This window comes from Cercospora beticola, chromosome 1, assembly GCF_033473495.1.
Source record: "Cercospora beticola chromosome 1, complete sequence".
Classification (NCBI taxonomy): Eukaryota; Fungi; Ascomycota; class Dothideomycetes; order Mycosphaerellales; family Mycosphaerellaceae; genus Cercospora; species Cercospora beticola.
The window spans coordinates 3016229-3032522 of record NC_088935.1 but is presented as its reverse complement, the minus strand read 5'-3'; the positions used below and the strand labels follow the sequence as shown (position 1 = coordinate 3032522).

At 53.3% G+C, this 16294-nt stretch overlaps 6 protein-coding genes across 6 annotated transcripts; 1 reads left to right on the top strand and 5 right to left on the bottom strand.

The window, feature by feature from the left end:
• Window positions 1-291: 291 nt before the first annotated feature.
• Window positions 292-2868, bottom strand: RHO25_001209 (uncharacterized protein; the record flags this gene model as incomplete). Its single annotated transcript, XM_023593819.2, has 2 exons — window positions 292-465; window positions 676-2868. 2 exons carry the CDS (start codon window positions 2866-2868, stop codon window positions 292-294), a joined length of 2367 nt encoding a protein of 788 aa, XP_023459096.2.
• Window positions 2869-3981: 1113 nt separating this feature from the next.
• RHO25_001208 (uncharacterized protein) lies at window positions 3982-6484 on the bottom strand (the record flags this gene model as incomplete). Its single annotated transcript, XM_023593818.1, has 10 exons — window positions 3982-4098; window positions 4177-4361; window positions 4478-4509; window positions 4594-4634; window positions 4697-4725; window positions 4779-4834; window positions 4964-5079; window positions 5134-5205; window positions 5258-5918; window positions 5982-6484. The coding sequence occupies 10 exons, from the start codon at window positions 6482-6484 to the stop codon at window positions 3982-3984; spliced, it is 1812 nt and encodes a 603-aa protein (XP_023459095.1).
• A 791-nt stretch (window positions 6485-7275) lies between these two features.
• On the bottom strand, window positions 7276-11706 carry RHO25_001207 (uncharacterized protein; the record flags this gene model as incomplete). Its single annotated transcript, XM_023593817.2, has 1 exon — window positions 7276-11706. One exon carries the CDS (start codon window positions 11704-11706, stop codon window positions 7276-7278), a length of 4431 nt encoding a protein of 1476 aa, XP_023459098.1.
• Window positions 11707-12040: 334 nt separating this feature from the next.
• On the bottom strand, window positions 12041-12413 carry RHO25_001206 (uncharacterized protein; the record flags this gene model as incomplete). Its single annotated transcript, XM_023593816.1, has 2 exons — window positions 12041-12229; window positions 12279-12413. The coding sequence occupies 2 exons, from the start codon at window positions 12411-12413 to the stop codon at window positions 12041-12043; spliced, it is 324 nt and encodes a 107-aa protein (XP_023459097.1).
• Window positions 12414-13087: 674 nt separating this feature from the next.
• RHO25_001205 (uncharacterized protein) lies at window positions 13088-13745 on the top strand (the record flags this gene model as incomplete). The annotated part of the gene is made up of 2 exons (XM_023593815.1): window positions 13088-13502; window positions 13555-13745. 2 exons carry the CDS (start codon window positions 13088-13090, stop codon window positions 13743-13745), a joined length of 606 nt encoding a protein of 201 aa, XP_023460231.1.
• Window positions 13746-14756: 1011 nt separating this feature from the next.
• On the bottom strand, window positions 14757-16256 carry PRP46 (pre-mRNA-splicing factor prp46; the record flags this gene model as incomplete). Its single annotated transcript, XM_023593814.2, has 1 exon — window positions 14757-16256. One exon carries the CDS (start codon window positions 16254-16256, stop codon window positions 14757-14759), a length of 1500 nt encoding a protein of 499 aa, XP_023460232.1.
• Window positions 16257-16294: the final 38 nt, after the last annotated feature.

Below are 16294 nucleotides of genomic sequence, written 5' to 3'. Positions count from 1 at the left end.
TAAGGGGGCGGTAAATGAGGTAACAACACGATGCCAACGGGACACCACATGGCTCTTGCGCTGTCCCGCACATGCACAAACAGTCTGGGACACCGCGAGCAGGCGGAGGAGAGGCGAGAACGTGGCCACGGCATTCGCGAGGCCCACTATCCGCTACTTCTGCTAGCCGAATCTTCGCCAGCACGAGCGCACTCTGTGATGCCCTGTGTCCCAACGTCCGCATCCTCATATCTTCATGTTCGTGTCGAGCGTCGGTGGCTCTCTAAATGTACAATGGTCATCATCATCATGTCACATCGCGTTGCCTCCAGGCATCGTCGTCGGAAAGACCGAGTTCCCATTCTGCTGTTGCGCTTGTTGCTGCTGATTGCTCTGCACGTTAGCATCCACCGCGAGGTCGAGATTCATCGGCCACATCTGTCCGGCATCGTTACTCGTGCCCTGGATGTAAGAGTCCCACGCGCCCTGCAGGTTGGTGCTTGTCAGCGCTGATTCAGCATGCAACATAATCGCGGATACCTCTGGATGCAACGACCTCTGAGTGCAAGCGCCTAATCAGATTGGCTCTCGATCCACGAAAAGCTTGGCTGATTGGCTTAACGACCTTCGGTTGCACTCAGAGGTAGTTGCATTCAGAGGTATCCACGGTTATTGGTGCCCCACGTGATGACTTACCCAATCGATATCGTTCTCCGCCATTGCAAAACCGCTGCTCTGACCCAGCATCTGGCTCAATGGGCTGGCAGCGCCTGCCATGCCATTTCCCATACCCGTCACCTCTGGTCCAGAATATTGTGGCGTCAAGCCAGTCCGTTCGCTTGGAGGTTCGTTATTGAGCAGCGTCGCCATGCTCGCCGGATATGCCTGCTGTTGCGGCGCTGATGTCGTGCTCATGCCAAACCCTGGCGAGATGCCTCCTGAAGACAACATACCCAGCGTCATTGCTGCCGACTGCTCAGGCGGGAGGTCGTCTGTGTCGATCGCCACACCGCTTGCATTTGGAAACATGCCATAGTTCATGGCGCCATTTCGATTAGCATATGCTGGCCCTGCCTGCGACTGCGAGTTCCCTTGCATCGTCTTCTGTAATTGATGTGCTTTGAGCTTCTCCACCATAACCCGGAGCGCCACAGAGCCCTTGTATGCCTCCATGCTTTGGTCACGCACGGACTCCCAAATGGTGATGCAGTGTTCGACAGCTTGCATCATATGCGCTCGTCTGCCTTCGTCGTAGACATCAGCAGCCAAGGGCGATCCCGGCTGAGCAGTGTTGCGCCCTTTGCGCTCTGCCTCTGCCGTATGGTATAGATCCAGACAAACGAGCATAGCTGCTAGCAGGAAGTCGTGCGTGGTCAATGACGATATGTACCATTTCACAGAGCGCAAGCGTCCGCCAGGCTGAGATTCCCTATGCAGAGTGGCTTGGTGGTCAAGCAACTCCATGGAGGCATCCAAGCATGTGCGCCGAGAATAAGCGTATCGAGCTGATTCTCGGCCACGGGCGATGAATCGTCGGTGAAGCACGAAAAGACTCCGGAGATACACCATCTCCAACCCAAGCCTTTGCATGATCAGATTGGCTGGGTCACGAGCGGACTCGTGGAATGACCGCATCTGCAATAACGGGGGGTGCTGCGACCTCATTTCGCGCAACTCTGCATCGAACTTCAGCGTCTCTTCGTAAGATGGCGGATTCGTTACAGATTGTGAGCGCTCCACGATGCGACCAAATAGGAACGTCATTCTGCTTTTCGTGATCATATACGACATCGGAGTTGCTTCGAAAGATGGCCTGGAGGGTGGGAGGCTCTTCATGTCTTCTTGAAGCTCATCATCGTACAGATTGCGAGGAGCCTCTGTGTCCGAATGATCTGTTCGAATCATTGCAGGAAGGCCAAATTGAAATGATATCAGCAAATCAAACTGACGCACAAATGTCCATACCCGCCGTCTAAGCTCTCCTTGGAATGGTGTGATCGCTGGATGCGGGCCAGGATCGCGGTGATAGCCCATACGCATCGCGAGCCTCACGCACAAACCAGTGAGAAGTAGCACGGAAGGCTCAGCGTCTCGACTCCTTCCATATTCAGCCTGCATGTGAAGTACCAGCGTTTCCAGCGTCAGTGGGTTGGGTTGTGTTATGTCGCCCAGAAGCAAACACTGCGCAGTCAGTTTCCGGTGTGCGCGTGACAGCTCGAGCGTTCTGCCCCGATATTCTGGTGGCTCATCACCTGCTCTATGGTAGGACTGGAGTGCCAGAGTCATCATCGCAAAGCATAAGCCAAGCCAGACCACGCTTGTCTCGTGCGGATTTAACCAGTGAGTGTCGTACTGCTTCTGAAAGGATGGCCCGTGAATGATATGGACCGAGGGGTCATACGCGTTGAAGTAGCGCGCTATCAGTCGATCGGCTTCCGCTTTGGAAGGAAACGCCGCAAGCAATTCATTCTTATCCTTCGCAGGCAATCCCTGGAGGAGGAATGCGCCGCCTGAGCTTGCCTCTGCCTTCGCAGCCTGCACTTTCTCCAAATGTTGCTTGTAATCCTCCTTGTGGCTTTCAAAATATTTCTTCACTTCGCTGATTTCGCCTAAAATTGCATACCAATGTACGTCTGAAGCGAACACTGCTCTGCCGTTGTCCATTTTCATGATCCCAATTCCACGGGAGATGCCTTCAACTTCACTTTCGTCCTCACCTTCGCCCTCTTCACGGATCACTGGATCTAGCTTGAGGTCTGCTCCAGAGCTTAGACTGTCGTTGCGACTGTTGCCGATGGCAGCCTGCGCCGCAGACGTGGTCGCGGGCTGCGCTCCACTGGTCATGAGCGAAAGTACCAAACCTTCCAGTCTGTCAATGCGGTTTTGCATGTCGTCCGGCGAGGCATTGGCTCCCACTCCAGCACCCTTCTTCCTGCCGCCGGGTGTCGCATAGCTGCAATTCGCCGTGTCACCTCTCTTGGAGCAGTTGTCGCATGGATGCGAGCGGTTGCACTTCAACTTCCTATGTCTACAAGGCCCACACGAGAGTGGAACGCGATTACGCTTACGTATCACGCGTCCCGCAAAAGGTTGGCCATCGGGAGAAGCGCCATTGTTCGACGACGTGGACGAGGGCGGCGTGGGCTGCACCATTACCACCTCGGCGTGACTTGGAGGGGGCTCTGAGAATTCGACGTCCGTTAGGCAGGCGCAGAACAGCGGCGTACGGGCGCAAGAGCGATGAGAAGCGGTCGGCAAGGCTCCGAACTAATGTCGTGCGCAGTGGAGCAGTCGTGAAGACAGGAACGTGTTCGTCGCAAAAGATGCAAGTGATTCGAGCTTGACCGTGTCTGCGCTTCTCGGCGCGGCGCAACTCTGTTCGTTCGTCCTACGCAAGTCGCAGCTGGAATTGAATGTCGGGGCAGTGAGAGATGGGAAGAAAGGAAAGGGAAGTGTGGAGCGGTTGATGGTCGAGTGCGAACGTGTGCGCAGTGGCTGATAGAAGAGGTCTAAGGTATCTGCAGGGTGGGCTTCTTAGTCTGTTTGCGACTTCCAGTCTACGAGAAGAGAAGCCCCCGTCCTTGGTTGAGACCGACACGCTCTGCGGCGCCTTGCGCACAGCTCGAGGCTGCCATTGCGCCGCGCGGATCTCATGAGTCACGGCCGTCTGGCGATGATCTCGCACCTGGCAGGCCCAGCGCTCTTTTCATGTGGATTTAGAGCCCGGTTTTTGCATGTCTTATCTCCGTGACGGCGTGCTGCAACGGTGCGGTGTCCGTCATACGCCAAGTTCGGTCGCGAATTCCGAGTACTCGACCGCTATCAAGCTCATAGTCTGTACATTATTCATCTATCTTCGTACTCTACGTGTCATGCTTCGCTTGTTGTGCCCAGTACACTTCTCAGAGCAACGACGAACAGCAGTTAATTACTTCCGGAAAATTCAGCGCATTCAAAGCCTCCACTCTATCGCAAGCAATGCCTGGTGTACCGTGTCAACCTTTAAATATCCTTTCGGGCGTGCTTGGAATAGTTCTTCCTCAGTGTCGCGCCGTATCGGTAGAGGACAAATGGTATTGGGATGAAGGCAATCGAGATAAATGCCAGGGTGGAGGAAGCCTGCAGAATCGTCGTTAGAAGGCATTCTCATTTCATCTACGCGCAAGGAGATGTCCTCTTGCGAATTATTCGACCTACCCATGCAACTCCAAGATCCTTGTACATCGCCGAAGCGAACAGTGGGAAACCAGCTCCGAATGCGGATCGCATGAGATCATTGCCTGCTAGCACAGATGCCGCATAATCGGGGTAAGCATCGGGTAGGTAGTTCAGGATGCTGTTAAACAGCAGGAAAGCCCCGATCGAGAACCATGCGCTACCGACTGCTTTCTGTCAGTATTTCACTTTCCGCTTCGTTGGACTGAAGTGTCGCTTACTGATGGGGACCTATGGTTCAGATTAGTACGAGTCAAACAAATTCAAAAGCCATAGCACTTACGATGTAGTGGATATCTGGTCGACTTGACCATCCTGTAACTGAGTCAGTATTGATCACATCACGACCCTCCCAAAAGCCACAATGTCTTCCATGCGGTGATATCGCTATTGCGATACCAGAAACGTAGGATAATGCGGCAGAATATCACATACCGAACCTGGAAGCCATGGGAGTCAGCAGCTGTCATTAATGTTCAATTCGGAGTTCTTCAATACGTACCAAAACAGACAGATTGGAATGCAGAAGGCCTACCGAGCATTCGTTAGCATCTACACCATTGCGCACCGAGGGTGTCACTCACTCCAACGAAACATGGCAAGAGTCTCTTCTCGGGCTGGATGTTGCCCTGATCGTCGACTGTGAAACATTCATGTCAGCGCTATAAGGCTTTCATCGCGGTACGTCCAGATCCTTACACTGCGGCTCCCTATGTAGCAAGTCAGCATCCGATGTTAGTTCGAAAGGTAATTCAAACTCCACACTTACAGGGAGAAATAAAGGTACGCGAAGAATGGCGGGATAACAACAATTGCACCAGCGAAGATGCCCAGGAAAGCAAGGCCCTCTGCTCCGAGACCGAATTGATAAATCTCGATAAACACCTGTGTGGAGGTTAGCACACAGTCATCATCAAGCTATCATTTTAGTCAACTCACAATGACGAATGACTCGAACCAGATGTACAGCAAGCCGTAAATCAGAGCGATGTAGAGATTGAGCAGGAAAACCTGTGTTTGTGATCAGCATACATCAAAGCGTATCGATCGTTGGAGGGCATACCATGGGCTCTGTGAAGTTCAGAGTGAACGGCCTCACCAGGCTGATCAAAGCGATGTCCTTGCCAGTCATTTGTGCCGACATGAGTTCGGCTTCGCATGTAAACTTGTCGTTGCCGGTGATCTTTCGTATCCTCTTAGTTCGGCGTACAAGGATGTTGTTCGCGCTTGTCTCGGGAAGGAGGAAGAACAGGACGACCAGGCAGAAAGCCGAGAGCCACATCAGTTCCCAAATAGGCCAAGTCCATGCTGCGGTGAATCCGCCTTGACCTGGTCCATAGGGGCCATACTGAACCGCGTATCCTCCTACTAGAGGTCCTAATGTCGGACCACAAACTGCGGCAACGCCCCAGATCGCAACGGAATAAGCTCGTTTCTTAGGAGACCAGATATCCGCGAGCGAGGCTCCGCCCGTGGCCAACACAGGTGATCCAAAGAAGCCAGTGATGAATCGAAAGGCGAGGAGCGCACCGAAGTTGGGAGCGCGGGCAACAGCAGGCTGGAGTCCAACGAAGACCACGAGAGTTCCGAGGTATATGGGATTACGGCCAATCTGGGGGATTTCGGACAAAGGGCTCCATATCATGGGTCCAAGACCATACCCAGCAACGAACAAACAGAGTCCAAGCGTTGCGGCGACCTGAGACACGCCAAAGGTTTCCATACTAATATGACAACAAGATCAGCTCAAAGCTCCAACTGTACTTCATCCAGCATCTTCAACTTACACGCTCATAGTTCCTGCTGAGTAGATACTCGATCCAATGTAAACGCTCGTCGTGAGCAAGCAGATCTCGAATGTGACGAAGCATTTCTTGCCCAGGCTCCAGTTCTGAGGATTCTCACTGTCGTTCTCACCCCACCAGGTAACGACATTCTTGTCCATTCCCTTCTCAGGATCGACTCGGACGCCGCTGGCATGGTTGATGCTGGCATCATCACTCGCCGCCTTTGTGTCTGAAGTATCTCTCGATGATGATCTCGTCTTCTCTGGGTCGTGCTCTGATCGGTCGCCATTCTCTCGTGTGCGCACACCTCCTAACGTTTCAGGCTCCGTCCCGTCCTCGCGGGGATTTGTGTCGCCATGGTCTGCAAGGTTGCCAGACTTCTTCTCATCGACGTAGTTCTTGTAGAGTGATGGATCGGCTTCTTCAGCATATTTTAGTAGCTTTCCCCTGGAGAGAAAGCGAACGGCGTGGCCGAACGCGGTATCACGGACTAGCTCTGTCATAGCTGGAGACCAATTCCGTGTAAGAACAAATTGAATCAAGCTCGCACAAGCAGCTCAAGACAAAGCCCAGAAGTGCGGCTTCAGGAAAATGTAGTGATCAAAGAACGCCGAGACAGAGGCGTCCCTAGGGAACGGATAGGCGTCATAACAACACATAGCATCATCGCATTCAACATGCGGAACTTCTGGAAGCCCGACAGCCGCATGCTGTGGCCGTCTTCACGCTTTGCCCAATACTTCGAACGCCTGCCACGAAGCGCGACAGTCTCCTGTCCGTGTGCGACGATCGCAGGCAGCCCGCGCTGTCGGATGCGGTATCAGGAGAGCCATGATTGGATTAGAGCGATGCTGGCCGCAATAATTTCGATACAGAATCATGTGGTTCTCACTCGAGCGTAGTGTTCGCGTCATTGGAGAAGTTCAACAAAGCTTGTGGTGCAGCGAGCCACAACTTCTCCACTTGGCCAATTGCGGCTCGGCGGGAACTACGATCGCCCTAGGCCGATCAGATCTTCCGACAGAATGAGCTTTTCTGCTTTCGGCTGCGTAGAGATTTGAAGACGCTGATGTCATGTTGCGAAATCGTCTCCTTCTCGAGATCTCCATCCGGGATTAACGGGGACTTGTAAAATCCGCGGCGATGTGCTACTCTTGATCGACTTCGTAAGGCGGAGGGATCCGAGTGGAATAATGGCAGAGCAACGTTCTTGGGTTGCCTGCTAGTGTCTGCACAATCGTGATTGAAGAAGCTATCCTACACATGGTCCAATCGTAAAGTCTATAAGACATATCTAAACATCTTCGTCGCTGTCCTCTCCTAGGAGCTCGCCTTCGTCTTCATCTACAACAGCGTAATCGCCTCTTCCTCTCTGGAAGCTGCTACGCGTCGTGTAAGTCCGCGAATACCCATACCCGCCACTTCGTCCGAATCTGGTCGCAAGTGTCTTCCACAAACTGCCAACGACCATGGGTAATGTGGCCACGAGTGCGACAACGCCTGAAATGAGCATAACCGGGTACTTGACCCATGGAGCCTCACTGTCAAAGGCTCCTCCGCCACCGTACCCAGTATCGCCGAGCCTGATGCGTCCGAATTTGCCATCCCAATTCTTCCAAACCCAGTAGCCCACTCCTGCCGCGGCTGCAATGGGAAGAACAATGGCAAAGAAGAGACCCGCTCCGCTGACACTGTGCTTCTTCTTGAACTCTTCTTGGTGCCCGGGACATGGATATGGGTTCGATGTCTTGTCGAGCTCTCTGCCTCCCTCGCACGTGGAGAGAGGAATCTTGCGATACCCGGTGACTTGGTTGAACTCGATGAGGTCGGGATTCTTTTTGCATACTTCCGCAGGATCAGGGGGGCTGAGACCCTCGACGAGAGTACATGCACCGTTACCGTCTCGCTGGTAGTTGAAGTCACACTCAAAATCGTTGCGCGCGCAGGAACAGTTCTTTGCAATGTTGTGAAGATGCTTGATCTCCTTGCCGTTGAAACAATCGCGTTCAGGCTTCTTGCGATGGTACTGTCCAACATGCCCAAAGAGACAATTTTCTTCCGAGAAAGGATGAGACGGCGACCACAGATCATAATCACTGTCCTCCGACTCGGGTCGCTGCTCGTCAAGCTTGCACTGTTTCGATCGTTCTGTCATGCCGCTGAAGTCGATGTTGATCGTCGCAATTGAACTTCCGATCTTGCCCCACAGCAAGAAGTTTCGACTCGTGTCGCTAGGCACTGTCGTGATGTCCTGGACAACCATGGTCTCGCCAAAGTCGTGCGTATGCCAAGTCTGACCTTCATCAAGTGTGTATCGAACTTCGCCAGTGGGCTCCCCTTCCTTGACGATGACGATAATGGACCCTTGGTCGCCGTATTCCCACATCCAGTTGCCTTCGGCAATCATATGCCAGATGATACCTCCATCGCGCGTGATAAAAGTGTTAGCTTCCTCCTTGCTACCAAGATATTCGCCAACGTTGCCAGTACCCAGCATCAGACCCACGGCACTGGGTGAGCTGTATGTATCTCTTGGGTCTTTGCGTTCCGTGTAGCCATGTAAGTGCAGGCTGCACCGCTGGTTGCTTTTGCCTTGGCACTCGAATGGCTTGCCAATCTCTTTCGGTGGATCGTCTGGACGGCCGATTAGAGCCCAGTCTGCTCCGTCGTTGTGCGTGATGAAAGTCTGCAGCTTCTTGCTACTTCCGCCATCAGCTTCTTTGCGGTTTGCAACGCGATTGATGATCGCAACACCCTCCAACCCCTGCATCTTCTCGAAGTCGACATAGCCTTCCTCATTCCTGTTGACCTCGGCAGCAGACAAGACGTATGAGGTACCATTGCTGTTGCTCTTGATGATGCTGCCATACTCTTGCCCTTTACGGTCATTAACAGTAACGTGCAAAAACACTGCATGGGTGCTTGAGTCAAGCACGGTATAGGCCGTTTGATGATCCACCTTGAAATTGGCAGGGAACTTGGCTTCCGCAAAGGTAACACCATCGATACTTGCATCCACTCTCAGAGACTGCTCTGTTTCATCCCGGACTGCAACGACGATGAATTCGGCCATGGTGGCGAAGTTGACAACATCTCTCTTGAGCTCGGTTTTGTGACTAAACCAGTCGTCGCTACTCATGAGGACCAACGGGCTGGTTTTGCTCTCGTCTGTGTGCTGTTCGCAATAGATGAGTTGATCCGATTTGGGCCTGTCTTCTCGATACACGAATTGACACTTCCTTACACCGCGGATAAGTGTCTCCCAGTCATCACCGCCCTTCCTCGACACATGAGCGATGGTCTGGCAATCGGCGTCTGACTTGCACTCTCGGCCCCCGGTCCAGATCAGCCAGTCTTTCTCCTGGGGGTGAAAGGTCAGGACCTGTATGCGATCCTGGTTTGGACCTTCGGGAGCTTCGAAAGAGTGGAGGCTCTGAGCGAAATCTTTGGAGTAATGAACCTTCTTGCTCGGTGTGATGAAGTAGACAATATCGTTAATGTACTGGTGTGGATAGATCGCCAGGATTTCCTCATCCTCGAGAATCTGTTCCCATTTCTTCCCATGATCGTGTGTCTTCCAGACTTCACGTCGGTCGGTGCGCAAAAGGACGGTCTCGTCGTTCTCCTTGTTATTGCCCTTGTTGGTCTCGAGTCGTTCCATGTAATAATACTCGATGAATCTGTCACCTTTGAACTTCCGTACTTCCGTGGATATCTTTCCCGAAGCTGGGGGCGAGGCTGTGTCTGTACAGTCGCGCTCGACCTCTTTGGCCAGATCCACACCTCCTTCGCAGGTGTTGCCAGGTATCAGTCGGTAACCTGAAGTACCCTTGAACGTCTTTGTTTTTCCGTCGCATACGCCTGAGGGAGGCACGATTGGGCCACTTTTAACACACTTGCCGTCTTCCCGTTTGAAGTTGAAATCACATTCGAAGTCTTGCTCCGTGCATTCGCAATTCTCTCTTTTCTCTTCTGGGTCTGTGAAATCCTTGTTCTCAACAACGCACTTGGCGTTCGCTTTCCGTCGCTGGAAAAACTGCTTATGACCCATAATGCAAGAAGCTTTGCCGTCTTTGTCTTTGCGTGCTGGCCACTTCTCGAAGTCGCTGCCACTGCATTTGGTCTCATGCAAGCCGTTGAAGTCGAGCGCGTAGGTGAAGTGCTCCTTCTTGGAGTCGACATTCTTCATAGCTATCATGAGGAATTTCAAGGATGTCGAGTCGGGCGTGGTAGTGAGCCCAAGCGGCCTGAACTTGTCCTCGAGCTCTGTAGTTTCCCAGTCTTTGCCGTAGTTGAGAGACCATTTGATCTTGTTGGTCTCTGCATCTTCCACGGCGACCAGTATAGATCCTTGTGCGCCGAACTCGTAAATATGAGGCTTTGAGAGAGCTTTCTCCCACGTAAGGCCAGCATCATCCGACACATAAAGGTCACCGTCATCGTAATCGCCCAAAGACGAACCGGTGTTGCCGACACCCATGACCAGGCCAGGCGCTGGACTGCTAAAGATCCGACCCATGTTACGTTGCCCAGTGACCGAATGTAGATGGAGTGTCTTGCCATCGGCTTTCAGGTCTTCCCACGTTCTACCATCATCGAACGAGATATGTGAAACCACCTTCTTCTTTGTGCCCCACTTCGTCTCAACATCCTTCCAGTTGTCCACGGTATTGACCATGACTATTCCCTGGATATTCGACATCTTCTCAAAATCGACGAAACCCTGTTCGTTGCGATTCGTATGTTCGATGTTCTTGGTGAAGAAGGTTCCGTTGCTGTTTGACGTCAAGAGCACTCCCATGGGGTCCGATCGATCAGTGGTCATTACGTCCACCTGCATGCTGTAGTTTGTGCTTTCCAAAAGGGTATACGCATCTTCCTCGAGCTTATGCTGGCCGAACTCGGCTCGATGCCACATTTTCGTATCGTCCGAAACGTACATGGCCATTTCAGTGGTCCGCTCGCTCTTTGCAGCAATCACCAAATAGCTCTTGACGGCGGCCAAGTTGGTGATGCCCTCGACTGTCCTTCCATCGCTCATTGTCGGTTCGACCTCCTCCTTGTCGAAAAAGTCGCTCGACATGATGAGGCGGTTGTGGGACTTGAAGAAATCGAACTGGCCACGGGCAATGCAGAGGACACCGTCGCGGTCGCTGCGTTCATCGCCGGTCGTGAAGATTTCGGTGCTCTTGGCCCATAGACACGAGAACACGTCCTTGTGCAGCAATTCCATGTCGGTTTTGAATGCATCCTTGGTGTAGTAGACGAGATCCTCTCGTGAGAAGCCGGCGTTCTTCTGCGCATTAAACAGCATCCGATCGGGATCGGTGGCGTGGAAGGAAATCCCAGCACGACTGAGCGTAGGGTGCATGGGCGAGGTGAAGGCCCGCCAGTGCTCGCCGCGGTCGTGTGTGATCCAGTGCGTCTTCTTGGTGCCCAGCACCACAGCGACGTGGCTATCGTAAGGGTGCTTCAGGACTTCCATGACCTCGCCGGTAGCCACGCCATCGAGCTCCTTCCACCGCTTTCCGCCATCGTCAGAGCGGAAGGTGACCAGCGTGTCGGGGTTGGTGGCGAGGATGACATCGCTGTCCTCAAAGTACAGCAGGTTGGCTGGCCGCGAGTGGAAGTTGAACTCGTCGACGTCGGGCTTGTCCTTGGCCACCGCCAGCAGAGCCAGCACGCTGAGCAGCAGCAGGCCGAGTAGCTGGCGCACCTGTGGCATTGTCGTCGTTAGCGCATGTGAGAATGGATGAGGCCAAGTTGGTTTCCGCCTGGGAGAGCTGAATCGCCCAGGGTGGCTGCGCTGCACGGACGGGAGAGAGCGTGCACGCGTCGCCCAGCTCTCAAAGCTACTTTTGGCTACACAGGCACGGAGGTCTAGCTGTACATCGCCGCCGGCACCAGGCGCCAGCCTCACCACCACTTTGCTGCCTGACATCGCCATCTGCCACTTTTCCATCCCCATGACTGCACTGTCATCTCATGCGCCAAGCTGACCACTGCAATCTACCAATGCGCCGACTCCACGTGCCACGGCCCAGCGACTCACGCCCCACTCAAACGAGGTGAATCAGCAGCGACTTCAAGAACGAGTCCTCCTTGGCCTTTCCAAGTGGGAACCGCTTGTTACGATTGCCTCGAATGTATTCCGCCAGTGCCGCGCGGGACTTGAATTGGTATACTGCCGTGCCGTTCTTCTTCGCTGCCACAAAGTCGACAATGTTCACGTTGACCGCCTTCAAGAACTATAAATATGTCAGTGTACATGCGCGTACTATGATGCGCTGCCCTCACCTTCTTGCACTGCGTGATCGACTTGCCCTCTGGAACGCCAACATCTCGACTGAAGGCCTGCCAGCCAGCGAGCACTGAGCCCAGTTGGCCGTATTCTTGTTCGAAGTAGTCCACGATTTTCTGGTGCCGCTTCATTTTGGGTTCTGACATGGCTTGCAACGCAAGTGGTAGCTATGTCAGTGTTGCCTTCTACATGTCAAGAAATACAACCACGTTTGCCAGCCAGCGTCTTTTGGGCTCTGCGGGGAGTCCATTGTTTGCAAGACAAACGCTCTGTCGGCAGAGTACATACTATGAACGAGTGTCGTCTGGAAGACCTACAGGCCTTCGAGCTCTTACGATGCATCCGTCGCCTACGGCTTCCAGCAGGGCCGAGCTGCGAAGCGGCAGTCGCTGAGTGCAACTTCAATGGGGGCCTACATTCTGAAGATCTTTCACTACGCACGCAAGCATTGCGATATTGGTACGAGCCATTATCGTTACATATCAACGAATGGGGCGCTTGCAGAGCTGCGAGCTCGTGTCGCCTACTTGACTTCCAATAAGTATATGTCTGTCCCTGTCAAGGCTGATAAGTTCGCACAAAGTGATCGGCACGGGCAGCTGCACGACAGGAAAAGTCTATCTGACATTATATGCGATTGTTTTATAAGCTATTGCGACTCATGCACGCCATAGCCGCACGACACCTCGAAACGTCTCATGATCCGGCCGCGCATGATATGTCCCTGCCCAAATAGGGGAAACACATTTTCACAAAACGCGCTGCAAGCTGCCTGCCATGCCCTATCTCTTCAGTGATACTCACAATGTCTTTGACTACAATGACGCCCCCGACTGTCATCGCATCGCCAGCCGAACGACTCCCGACTAGCAGGAGAGCTGTGGCTCTGGAGCATAGGAAGCAGAACATTCTGACCATGAAGTATCGCGCATCGGCGCCGAATCTGAAGGAGATGGCGGCGAAGCAATCGAGCATAGTAAAGAAGAGCGACAGCGTAAAACCACAAAGGAAGCTTGACAAGCAGAATGTTTCCTACGCCAGCTTCCGGCTGCAGTCGGCCGATATCGATTTGTGGCTCAAAGAATCAATGCCTTTGCCTCCGGATGAGCAGTTCGACCACGTTCACGTACCGGGCGTAGGTCTAGGCATAGCTTTGGTTGGCGAGGAAGAGCACAGATTGGACTGTCCCTACGTTGCGCCTTTGAGGGTTAGACACTCAGGTAAGCAAGCCTCCATGTTGTGTTGTTGTGACAATTACTTACGCACTAGCAGACAACAACCATGCGGGATCGCAAGCGCGCGCCACACCTCGTACAGTTGCCCAGACGATTCAGGACTTGCGGCTTGGAGATTTTGAGGAGCAAAGCGAGTATCGAGACTATCGAGCAAGCGACCCATTCCGCACAAGCTTCTCCTCCAGCAGTTCTTCTGAACTTCTGAACTGGCCCCTAGTGAACAGATGAAGGCTTCGTGGTCGGAACTGAGACTTATCTCACATCAAGGGGGAGCTCAACTCGGCCTGCATCGCACTGCAACGATTGCTAAGATCTGGCGCTTCATCAGCAGTAGCAATGCGCATGTGGACACTGTGCGTTCGATGTGGAAGCCCATTTCACAAAGTGAGAACGCAGGCAAGAAATTAAGACACGAGGAAGATAGAGGGGTCGGCAAGGCTGATGTTGACGGAAATGTCAGCTGGAAACATTTGTCCTTGGGACATATAGTGGAGGAATGGTGCCAATGTATCGCGCTGGCGACTACTGAGAAAGATGTGATGAAGGGAGGAGAGACTGCATTATGCACAAACCAAGGGCGCCGTTTGCCAACGATTACTATGTTGATTCGCATGAGCGATCGTCACAACGCATAGCGTTTTCTTCTATCTCTCCGCTGAAGTGTGAGAGCTTTGGAGGCTCGACAGCACTATGGATTCATCTGTGCCAGAGACGTTGTAGGCGATTACCCGTTAGGCACCAGACGTCTCATTCCACTGATACAAATGACCATTGTTAGGCCCTGGCAGTAGATGAATCTCCGATTGCATGGGCTGCATTGAATTTTCTCGTTGCATGAAGCATGATCAGAGTCCAGGCGGAATGGAAGCAACTCCTCATGGCCGATTCATTCGGTCTATAGCTCCTGAAGAGTAGCATGAGGCTCAGCCCTCCCATAGGTTGAGTGCACCCTTGACCTTATATTGGCCTTTCCTGAATGTTTCCTGTAATGGGAATTTCACATTTCGTCGCTGAGTGTGAAATGCATACACCTTCTCAACAAAAGGCTTTGCGAGTGGCGAGCCTCATCTATCCTCTTCGCGGGACGCGTCACTTATGCTCCCGCGAAGGACAATCTGCATATCCTGCGCATGGCCAATTCCAATCTGACCGACTCGGCAGCGACCCTGCATCAATGGACCATCCTGGCCAAGCTCAATTCTCCACCGTCATCCAATGGGTGACCATCAGCGGATACGCTCAAAACTTTTGTCTGCCTAGCGTTGGAGCCCACTGCAAGGGATGTGTTTCTTCTGTCGCGTTCTCGTCCTGTTTCCATATTTTGATGCTTTTGTCGGCTTCACCAGTGATAAGGCGCAGACCTGTATGGTCAAAAGTGCTGGTCATGATGCCAGCTTCAGCGTCCAGAGACCCAGGTTGCGCAACACTATCCTCGTATTGAAAGCGATGGCCAGTCTTCCAGTCCCAAAATGCAACGCTACCATTGTCACCGCCGCTGAACAAAACGTTGTCTTCGTTCACGGAGAGTGAATTAATCACACTGTTGTGACCTTCAAAATTCATCATAAAGTCACCCTTTGGGCACAGCCACTGCTTGATTTGACCAGGGGAAGCAGACGCGAAGGTGAACTCGGTAGGGTGAGTCGTCAGTGACCGTACACCTTTTTTGTGGTGTGTAAGGACGCCCATGGTCTTTCCGGCCGCAAGATCGTACATGCGAATCGTGCTGTCTAAGCTGCCAGAGATGACTTGCGGATCGGTGGCTTGTGTAACGATGCTGGACACCGTCTGTTTGTGCCCACTGAGGACATGGATGTTCGATCGTGTACGCATGTCCCATACTCTGACAACACCATCTCTGCCTCCAGTACATAGAACGTCCAAGGTGGGATGCAAGCTCAACGTGTACACGCCGGACAAATGCCCGTGGTAATGACGGATGACCTTATTCGTCTCGAGATCCCAACACTTGACCATCTTATCTTCGCCGCAACTGAAGAGATATGGATGCCGAGGACTGACAGCAAGACCTCTGACGGAGGATATATGTCCCGTGAGGGTGAGCTTAAGCGTTCCGGTGGCTAGATCGAAGACCTTGATCGTCCTGTCTCCCGCACCGCTAGCGAACCAGGAGTTACCGGGCTCCACGGCCAGCGCGCGAACCCAACCCAAGTGTCCTGATATCACACGGAAAAGCTTCCATGGGGCATGCCATTGAGGCTTCAGGTGCCGCACAGTGTCCCGTCGAACGAGGCTGCTCCCGGGGGTGTTGCGCTGCGGTGTGGGACCGTGGGCATTTGGAGGTGCTTTTGCGCCCGCTGTGCCGTTGATTCGAGTGAGCGCCGTCGAGGTGCCAATTTGCTGCGACAACTGCTCGCGAGACTCTGCGGCGCTTTCGATCATCTTGGCCATTTGCGGGTCACTGGCTTCCTCGGTGGTTTTGGGCTTCTTGCGTCGTGCAGCCAACCCTGCCTGAACATTCGCCTGCTTTTGGGCAAGCACGGTGGGCAGCTCCTTGACGTCTGCATATTCGCTGTGTATTCTGGCGGCGATGCTGGATCTTTGCGCGCGGTCGGCGGGTGAGGGTTCGTGGGCGGGTGCGATGGCAGGTTGCGGTGGCTTCAGCAGCGCTGATGGCTGCGCAAAGTCGGCGGCGAAGACCTCGCGCGTCCGTTTTGCCGACCTGCGCACCGCATCAGCGGCGAGCGCGCTGTCTTCGCGCGATATGGCCGTCGTCATGGGCGCGGTTGTGTTGTGGTGGAGGCCTTGCACCTGAA